The following is an 11242-nucleotide window of genomic DNA, read 5'->3' on the forward strand; positions in this document are numbered from 1 at the left end:
AGTTTCTGCCTTTAAGTCGGTGTAAGATGAACCAAACAGTGATCAGAGCGCTTCAAAGCTGCTCGTGGAACAGAGTGATAGGCATCCTTTATTGTAGTGTAACAGAGATACAATATATTACTGTCTCTGGTGGGACATGTTGGTTCCAAATGGGCCGCGAGACATAAGGGCAATGGCAGCTCCATTTTAACATTTCTAAATAAAATGAGCAGCATTTTTAAACAACGAAGTGGTACACACCACAAGTGCTCAGGGTCATTTAATGTAATGTTCTTTTGGAGTTATAGCCTCTAATATTTTTGTTTTTATCCAGAGCCAACAGGCTTCATTCAAGCCCTTACTGTGTGCGCTGCTTCTTAACCACTCACACTCCTAAACCAATGCACTTAAACACACACACACACACACACTGAAAGAAAATCATCTGCAATATTTCTCATCCTCTCTAACTTTTTACATATAATGCTACAAGTTTCAAACCTAAAAAAAATCCTCTTAAATGCAAAACTTGCTTTTGTCTAAGCTGCCAACACGACTCATTTTCTTTTCCTCTTCATTGTGACTTCACACTGTGGTTGTCATCATTTAGTAACGTAAGGGAACCTCAAGGGACATATTATAATAACCTCATGCACTACATGTGTGAATATGGGCTTTTTGAAGACTAACTTAAGTTTTAAACCGCTGACATCTGCGTCAGATAAAGCAGGAGTAATAACACATCTTACCCCTGAGCTTGTGTTGTATTGTGTTTTCATCACTTTATTAGAGGGAAATACAGTCACTGACTCCACTAATTCCAGATTTCTCCCCTGAAGATGAATCTTCCTTCCACCACTGAATGAAGAGATTAAAAACAATTTCAGTCATTGATACATGAAATGAAGCAATAATAAAGTACATAATTAAAGCTTTAATTCTAACCACTCGCTTTTGTGCATATGAGTTTCACCACATGGGGTGGTGTTGGCACAGTGGATAAGACAATCCACAGTGGGTTTGAATCCACTGTGAGACACCAATGTGTCCCTAAGCAAGACACTTAACCCCTAGTTACTCCAGAGGCATGTGACCTCTGTCATATATAGCAATACAGTTACTTTGGATAAAAGTGTCAGCTAAATGAATAAATGTACAGGGTAAAGAAAATGTACATACACAAACACACAGACACAGACCACAACATTTCCACAACCAATAAAAGTGAAACCTGCCATAAATATTAAGAATGGCCTGGCTGTCAGAAAACAGTTTGCTCTTCATAAATTTTAAGGAAGACTAGACTAAGGTTACCCCTGATAATTGAAATGCCATCTATCTGTTTTCATCTCTTCTAATGTGTTCTCTACAGATCATTACTTGGAATATTATTTTTCCCCATAAACAGCATTCTTACAAATTTCATGACTAAAATAGTCTGTGTGACATAAGATTCACTGCGATGAGCATCTGACCTGCTCCAGCTGACTGTGGGCTGTATTCCAGTGCAGCTGGGCTGAGAACTGTAAGTGATGAAGCTGTTACCATGACAACGGTCGTCAGGAGTAACAACACACACTTTCACGGTTCCTTTAGTTCCACTGGGAGGAATGTGGAACCTTAACGTGTCACTGGAGCGATCAAACACTGGAGATCTGAAGGAAGAGATATACAGTATGATTTATCTGAATCTACACACATTCATATATACACCACTAAACAAACACAGAGTCTCACTCTTTAGAAATGCACTCCAGATCCCCTTGAATACGGATTTTAGTAACAGATTCCAGGTTCCTTCCTCTTAGTAAAACATTGTTTCTGCCATGGAAAGAAACCTTGTTCGGCTTCAGAGACAGAATCTCCGGCTTCTACAAAACACACACATAAAAATTGATTCAGTAAAGAAAGGCCAAGTACAACAAAATTAATTTTAACTCCAAATGACCACAGTATTTCAATGAACAATAGAATTTGAAAGGTACCTAATAATAATAACATGTAGATTTACATTTACATTTACATTTATAAAACATTAATTACTAATGAATAATGTACTATTCATAATTTGAAATGTATGGTAAATATGGTGTACCGGCTGCTGATAAAGGAAAAAACAACTGTTTATAAGTAAATGATTACATGAAAATGTCAATGCAAGTGAACTAACACTCATGTCTAGTATCATTGGAAATGTCTCAGTGCAACTGGTACAATGGTCTCAATCTTACAAAAGTAGATTAGAAGATAATACAGATCTGAAGAGTCAAGAGATATCTGGATTACTGTGATGGGAGCGCCCTTTCCTAGAATCCTCCATGTAAATTACCCACTGTTCCCATTGAGTTGTAAAACCACCCAGGCTTGGAACCTAAGTTAATGCAAATTCCAATTGTTAGTTTCTGTCTCCATCTCGGGGGATGTTTTCTTGGTCTGAGGTATTTAAAGTATTGCAGCAAAAGGATCAGGGCGATTTCTGTAGCCAGAAAGCCCGTAGTGTGTTGTGTGTCTCTTCACTTCATACTATGTATTTTCTAAGGTCAGGTATGCATATTTTACTTTTAGATTCATCTTTGAGAATTTGATGTTTTATATTGATATGATTTGATGTGTTTCAATTGGATATGTAATTGGCAAAATACATATCTACCTGACTGTAAATAAATTGTTACAATTTGATTCTATTCTGTCTTACTCTGTAATTATTGACTAGTAGATTACGTTGTATCCTTGTTAGCAACATGAGCACCCGAATTAATGAGTTAATATAAAAATAGAGTTAACTAGAATAATCAAATGTCAGAAGAATATTAATTAAAAAGGCATACAACCAATTTGCATTTCAACCTAAATTCGAGGTCATACTAAAATGGAGTCAGATTAAATAATAAAATGGAGTCAGATTTGAGTTTAACCTAAAATGAATAACTCTACGCGCTGAAAGACAGAACACGCAGGAAACCTTCATCCAGCACCGGATACCTTCCTTGGGGCGAGTGCCTGGACCTTATAGAACATTTTATGAAAGTTATGCAGTTTACCAATGCACATATAATGAAGCATTGAATTGGTTACACATTGTCTCACCTGTGTGTGTAACTGCGGCCCATGTCCATGTGTCCAATCACAACACTTGGAGGAAGAGGACCAGTGACACCCAGGCGAGACACACTGCACACACCTGCATAAATGAACATATGATGTGTTAATATAAAAGATAAACTCTGTGTTATCATTTATGAACTGTGATATTTTTCTCACTGCATTTAATTTTCTCACTTTGTGTAAGAAGAATTTGGTGAATTATCTTTGATACCAGAGCAGTTCCTCAGCGTCAGTGTATCTGTGATCGTCTGATCCTCAATAGTAACTGTAGCAGAGACCCTTAAACCTAAACAGATTACCAACATGTTTATGATTATGAACAAACATACTCTTGACTACATAAATTAATTGTATAATAGCACATATATGACTTCTTTAAAGGAGAACCAACCTCCAGTGTATAGAATCTGGTCAGAAAAACTACAGGAGCAGTTTGGGAAAACTGCAGGTGGATCAGACCCATCACAAAGGTTCATGGTTCCTGTGTTGAAGGTACATGAGAAGGAAGGATTTCCTGTGCTCTCCAGACTCAATGAAAGATGTAGAGTAATCTGTGTAGAAGAGGGCAATGTCTGGTAAAGAGTAGAGTAGTAGTAAACATTTTCTAAATGATGACTATAAAAATACTTGATTATGATGTCTACAGTACATTTCTAGAAGAATTCTCTGCTATCTGAAAAGAAACCAGCTGTGTCTGGAGAGAGTTTTTTGGGATGGACACCCATGAAGTATCTGAACATTCATCTCGGATAGAACATCTAAATAAAAACAGGATTAACCAGTATAACCCTACAGAACTTTTTGCACACTGTTTATCATGTCCATATACAGTACATGATGAGAAGATAACATACTGTTCTACAATTAGGCATATTAATGTAGATGCAGAACATATATTATGTGTGATGTGTGAAAAATCACATATGATAAAGACAGACTGACCTGTGTGTGTTCACACACCAGCCGCAGAGAGGATCCAGAGCAGCTCTGCAGTCTTTCAGAGTGATATATTTAGCACATGAAACCACAGACACTCTTCTTAACTACAGTTCATAAGAAACATGAGCGGAAAGAGACAATAGGCTTTTATTATTCATTTCAGCAAGAAGATCTGTAAAGCTGCAAAGGTTAAAGTCTCAAATTCAAAGAGATATTCTTTATAAAAGTAAAGATTCAACCACACCGTCCTAAAACGGCTCATTCTAACACACCCCAACGTCTATGTCAAGATGTGGGAAGATTTATAACACATGTATATGTACATGTAGTAGCATAACACCACCTAAACATTCACACAAAGAAAGAAGGCGTAACTTTTTTTTTTCAGTGTTGCCCCAAGTGCCCATGTTGTGGAGACACTCTGTGTTTCATTGTGAAAGTGAAAGTACTTTGTTTCCAAAAGAGTACACAACTAGAAATCAGTGGTTAATTTGTATCTACAACACTGTTTCAGAACAGTTCAAACCAAATATTCAGATGTGTACAGCACATTTTGTGGATGACAAGGACTGTTTTCTGGGAGAGTAGCCTACAATGCTGGTGTCTGTTTCTATTAAGTGGGGCAGTTCTAACTTTGCAAAGACAGTTTGGCATTTCTGATACACAGCTTGTAAGTACATTTTCATAATTAAAGGATTTGCCACTGATGATACAAATGCCAGTTTTGAGCAGTGTAGAATAACTGTTAGCGCTTGTTGTTTGCCTTTTTTTTCTGATCACAAATCCAGACATGGTTTTATGTTTATGCAGCACGTTACACAATGCATCACGTAAAAAGACAGTATAAGTCATAATAATCAGTAATTATGACCCCACTGGTGAAACAAATGCCTTGTTTGTAATGGGATTTATTAGTTTTGTCTCATTGTGCCGGGACACATGGGATCACAGTATGGTAAGGGGCATAACATTTCTGTCACACACTTGAAACATTCGGCCAATCACAATGCACTGGATAGCTGGCCAATCAGCATATACCTGTCAGGGTTTTGCACTGTCACTCTGTTTGTTTTGTTTCTTGTGTCAGCACATGGCCTAGTTAATTGTTTTCTCGGCCATGTACTCTTTTAGCCCATCCTCCTTGTTTCCTTTCTACCACACCCTCTTGTTAACCTGGTTAGTCTAATTGTGTTCACCTGGCCCTCATGTATTTACCTCCCTACTTATAGTGTCCCTTACCCGTTTGTGTTTACTGGTTCATGGTCATTTTCATCCCCTCTGTCACTGTCTTAGTCTCTGTCTGTGGATGTGGCTAAATATGTGTCCGTGTCTCCTTGCCTGATCAGTCTTGTACTCTTGTTTAGTCTAGTCCTTGTAGTTCATTGTTCTTGTCTTGCTCCTTGTTTTAGTAATTTGTTTGTTCTTGCCTTTTTGCTTTTTTTTGTAATATTTATTTAGTTTTTCTAGTCTTGATTCTTGGTTTTGTTTATTATCCTAAGTTGGTTACAATGGTAATTATTTCTTAATTTCTTATTTTGTTACTTTATTCTTTATTAGTTTATTGGTTCATATTTTTTCCTTGTCTTGGGTTTATTTTGTGTTTTTGTGGAGCTTTGTCCAGTTTAGTCTTGTGTCAGAGTTCCTGACCTCTCCCTGTGTGTCCTGCCCTGGTTTTGCCTGCTTGGCACTTGGTCTGCTTCAGAGTCGGTGGTCAACAAGTGTCCGAGCTCTGGTCCATGGTGCCTAGTATGGTCTTCTCCATCAGCCTGGTCTTGCCGTCCCCTCTGTTGCCAAAGTATTTTGCCAGTTATTTTCTGAAGCTGTCCCAGTGGCCTTCCCTAGCTGTTTACTGTGTTCCTGTTGTAGTATCTATTGTGCACTTCACTACCCTCTTGTATCAGTCTTTTTTGTCAATAAACCCTTATTACCTCACACTGCAATTGGGTCCTCCCTCCTAGATCCCTGACAACACCTTGCTTTCCAGAATGAAGAGCTTTGTAAAAATCTACAGGTTTCAGAAAGAAATAATAATGTACAGTATGTGGGAAATTATGTTTTTTTTTATTTAAACCACAAACACATTGCATTTGTCACGGATCGACCAGGTCCTACCACACACATTCCTCATTTCCCAAGATCACATTCACCTGAATTCTGATTTACCACACCTGGCACTCCCAATCAAGACAGCACCATAAATATCAGACACTCTCACTCAGCGGCCATCCGGTCTCGTCTCTACTGGCATACTCTAATGCTTGCGACTTCTCCTGACCCATATCTATTTCTGTTTACACAGAACCGCTTGACCTTCATCTTCCTCGAGGAATCCACCATTGGCAAACCATCCATTGTGTGCACTGGACTCATATCCGTGATCGACTACCATTCATCTCACCTTCACTCTACTTTAAACATCACTTCAATAAACTTGTCATCTGTATTGCAGTTCTGTCTCCGTAGTCCTCTGTCCCTGACAGAAGACCAGACCAACACCGAAGATGTCTCAACAAGACACATTTCAACAACTTGTGGACACGCTACGGGCAGAACTGCTACAAACACTGTCCACACTGTCCACCGTGAACTACTGGCCATCAAACTGGCCTTAGAAGAATGGCGACATTGGCTCGAGGGTTCTCGCCACCCCTTTACAGTATTAACGGATCACAAAAACCTCCAGTACCTCCGAGAAGCAAAAAGACTGAACCCTCGACAAGCCAGGTGGGCCCTTTTCTTTACACGTTTCAATTTCACCATCTCATACCGTCCAGGGTCAAAGAACTGTAAAGCTGATGCACTGTCCAGAATTTTCTCACCAGAAGAAGATACCTCACCGCCTGAAACCATCCTTCCTGAGAAAATCTTTGTTTGTCCTATTGAGTGGCACGAAGACGACATCATCCCTGACACTGCCACCACTCCGCCGGGTTGCCCAGCAGGATTGACGTATGTACCCTTACAACACCGCACACCTCTCATCACCAAGGCCCACACCTCTCTGGGTACTGGTCATCCCGGCACACAGCAAACCCTCTCGCTGCTAAAACATCGCTTCTGGTGGCCCAACATGGCCGAAGACATCAGAAGGTTCGTGAGGGGGTGCAAGGACTGTGCCATGGCTAAAACACCCAAACATCTTCCTCATGGTAAATTACGACCTCTTCCTGTTCCACAACGACCATGGTCACATCTTGGAGTGGACTTTGCTACAGACCTCCCTGCATCACAAGGTAACACTTGCATTTTAGTTATAGTAGATCGATTTTCCAAAATGCTGAGACTGATACCTTTGAAAGGTTTACCCACAGCTATGGAAACTGCGGAATGTCTTTTCCAACACGTCTTCAGATACTTTGGCATCCCAGAGAATATAGTTTCGGACAGAGGAACACAATTTACCTCCAGAGTATGGAAAGCGTTCTTCAAACTCCTTGATGTGACTGTGAGTTTATCATCTGGGTATCATCCTCAAACAAACGGACAAACAGAACGCAAAATCGAAGAGGTTTGTCGCTTCCTCCTAACCTTCTGCCACAGCCACCAGAACTCTTGGAGCCAGTTTCTACCATGGGCCGAGTACGCACAGAATTCCTTACGACAACTCACCACAGGTCTCACCCCTTTCCAGTGCGTACTCGGTTACCAACCCCCCATGTTTCCATGGACCGAAGAACCATGTGAAGTCCCTTCCATCCAGCACTGGTTCCGAGAGAGCGAGAGGGTCTGGGACTCAGCACACCATCATCTCCAAGCAGCCATCCGACGCCATCAACAACAGGCTGATGCCAGGCGAGCCCCAACGCCCAATTTCAAGGTTGGGGACAAGGTCTGGCTCTCCACACGATACATCCGTCTCCGTTTACCTTGTAAAAAGCTGAGTCCCAAATACATTGGACCATTTAAAATCATCAAGGAGGTCAATCCGGTAGCCTTTCAATTACGTCTCCCACCCCAATACAGGATTCACCCAGTCTTCCACACATCCCAGTTAAAACCTTATTACTCACCTGTCTCTTCTGTTCCCCCCACAGGACCTTGTGAAGAAGCCCCCCCTCTGGATGAGGAAAATAACATCTACACGGTCAAAGAAATCCTGGACTCCAGACGTCGAGGTGGGCGACTAGAATACCTTGTAGATTGGGAGGGATTTGGACCTGAAGAACGAGCCTGGGTACCTCGAGATGACATCTTGGATCCCAAACTTCTACGAGAGTTTCACCACACTCATCCAAATAAACCTGCTCCGAGGCCCAGAGGTCGCCCCCCTCGACGTCAGCGGAACCCACGGTCCTCAGGAGCGGACCATCGGGGGGGGGTTGGGTACTGTCACGGATCCACCAGGTCCTACAACACACATTCCTCATTTCCCAAGATCACATTCACCTGCATTCTGATTTACCACACCTGGCACTCCCAATCAAGACAGCACCATAAATATCAGACACTCTCACTCAGCCGCCGTCCGGTCTCGTCTCTACTGGCATACTCTAATGCTTGCGACTTCTCCTGCCCCATATCTATTTCTGTTTACACAGAACCGCTTGACCTTCATCTTCCTCGAGGAATCCACCATTGGCAAACCATCCATTGTGTGCACTGGACTCATATCCGTGATCGACTACCATTCATCTCACCTTCACTCTACTTTAAACATCACTTCAATAAACTTGTCATCTGTATTGCAGTTCTGTCTCCGTAGTCCTCTGTCCCTGACAGCATTACACCAAATACACAAGATAATGTTCTGTTTAGTAATGTCATATGACCGCTTTAACTAATGAACCCGATTGTAAAGTGTTACCAACATATACAATATATCTGAGCTGACAAACATGTCACGGTAAGTAGACCTGATATCAGTAGAGTTAACATGCAGTAGAAATATACAGTAATTGAACCTGTTAGTCAGCACCCCCCATTATGGGACTCACAGCTGAAAGTGCCCTACCTAACTTAAAATTATAACAGTTTCTTACTTCAGTGTGTTACACACATCATTTTGGTGTCTTTGGAAGGAAGACCCTTTGGGCTTTACTTTTTATCAACCAGATTTGATAATGCTCAAAAAATTGCATTATAACATTATAAAAAAACGACACTGAAGTGCCTTGATTTATATTTGATTTGTAAAGCAAGCTATGATGATTTTCACCTTGATATTTTATATAACCGACTGGCTGAGGCCAGCCTAAAAAGATGCTCAGGACAGTTGACGGGCCACTGCTGCGCATTGTCACGAAAGATTACCTTTTTCTCATGTTTTTACGCCTTACCGCTTGTCGATTTAAAAATTAAAGCATCCAAACACAAGATGCGGAAAAGCTGAATGGAGTAGCTGGTTACTGGTGCTCGGTTAGCACGAGAGAGAGAGAGAGAGAGAGAGAGAGAGAGAGAAAGGCGTCTCTCAAAACAATTGAACATCGAATTTGCTTATTTTTGCTCTTACAAATGCTAATACATACGAAATATGTAAAAATATCCACCTTGGAAATTATGCTCGAAAAAACTGTCAGTTATTTCTTAAGTGAAAGTTAACAGTTGAGGGAAAAAATGGGATGTGTATTATATTGGATGTGTTCACCGTCTCTTAAAGTGACCGCGCCTAATTTAGCGACTGGCTCGTGTAATGTTAATCCAAGAAAATTAAAATGAAAATCACTCACTGCTTTTGACTGAATTAGTTTGTAGTTTTAACAGTCAAACCAAAAATTATTCAGACACCAGGTATCATTTTTGATATATATAGCAGAACTGTAATAATGTTGAAGGTGTCTAAATAAATGTAGGTTTGATTGTATATTTCATTTTTACATTGAAGACTATCCAGTGCTATTTTACATTTAATTATTTGGTTTCTGTACCTTGACACCTACAAACTTGAAAAAAAAAAACTTAAACATTTGTGTGAAACAGGCATAATGTTGTTTGCACCTTGTGCAATGTGGAATTAGTTTAAGCTTTTTCAAGCACTTTGTGATGCATTTTGGAAACAGGAGATGAGCCCCTTTTCTAATGCACCACCTAGCTTGATAAACCCCTTCTCAAATACTTACTGTTTGACAATTTTATTTGGGTAACACACATATTCTGAATGCCTTCATCAGAATTCGAATGAGCCATTTTAATCTAGATTAATTTCAAGATCACAGTGAGACTAATCTAGATTAAAAAAATTAATCTATGCCCACCACTAGTTGAAACTCACATATCTCATGAGTTTCTATTTCAAATCTGAAGATATCATGAAAAATTAGATTCTTTCAAATATTTTTTATGAGAATATGTCTACACCCCCCCCCCAAAATATAAAAAAAAATTATTCATCAATTGTACTGAAGGCTTCTACAAACTATTTCAGTTATTAAACATACCATTGCATATTTTTTTAAAGGGGGGGTGAAATGCTATTTCATGCATACTGAGTTTTTTACACTGTTAAAGAGTTGGATTCCCATGCTAAACATGGACAAAATTTCTAAAATTAAGTTGTACGTTTGAAGGAGTATTTCTGTTCCAAAAATACTCCTTCTGGTTTGTCACAAGTTTCGGAAAGTTTTTTTCGAGTATGGCTCTGTGTGACATTAGATGGAGCGGAATTTCCTTATATGGGTCCTAAGGGCACTTCTGCCGGAAGAGCGCGTGCTCCCGTATAGCAGAGCACTGAGAGCTCAGACATTCACTGATCAGAGCGAGAGCGTTGCGAAATGTCACAAAAGAAGTGTGTTTTTGGTTGCCAGGGCAAGACAACCCTGCACAGATTACCAAAAAAAACAGCATTAAGGGACCAGTGGATGGAGTTTATTTTTACAGAGCATCAAAGGAGTTCAAATATCTCTGTGTTGTTAACTTAGCTATCGGCGCGTAAACACATCAAGTAAACAACATGCGATGTTGTCATCAAACTGCACTTTCCACATGTACAGCTTAAAAAAAAAATAAAAAAAAATAAAAGACGACATAAAGTGGAACTTAGTCATTTTCCAAAACTGCTAAGCAAATATATATAGTTTCAGTACATACCACATAGAGACGTCGTTGCTCATGCTGCTCTTGTTAAATTTCAGCCTCTGGATCTGATTCTGGATCATAAATATACGCTGAATCTGACTGTCATCCCCCCGAACCACTACCAGTCTACTTCCACATCTATCGAAAGCCCTGTTGAGAACCAATCCATCACTATTCCTCAGTGCTAATCCCCCTTCAGCGATGTCTT

The 11242-nt window shown here is 40.0% G+C and overlaps 1 protein-coding gene across 1 annotated transcript; it reads right to left on the reverse strand.

The window, feature by feature from the left end:
- Positions 1-676: 676 nt before the first annotated feature.
- LOC113047744 (uncharacterized) lies at positions 677-4391 on the reverse strand. The gene is made up of 8 exons (XM_026209026.1): positions 4027-4391; positions 3476-3842; positions 3259-3370; positions 3067-3160; positions 1717-1850; positions 1455-1634; positions 729-837; positions 677-691 (listed from the first exon to the last, which is right to left on the reverse strand). Exons 2-8 carry the CDS (start codon positions 3558-3560, stop codon positions 677-679), a joined length of 729 nt encoding a protein of 242 aa, XP_026064811.1. The 5' UTR covers positions 3561-3842; positions 4027-4391.
- Positions 4392-11242: the final 6851 nt, after the last annotated feature.

This window comes from Carassius auratus, chromosome 29 (assembly GCF_003368295.1).
Source record: "Carassius auratus strain Wakin chromosome 29, ASM336829v1, whole genome shotgun sequence".
NCBI classification, from domain to species: domain Eukaryota; kingdom Metazoa; phylum Chordata; class Actinopteri; order Cypriniformes; family Cyprinidae; genus Carassius; species Carassius auratus.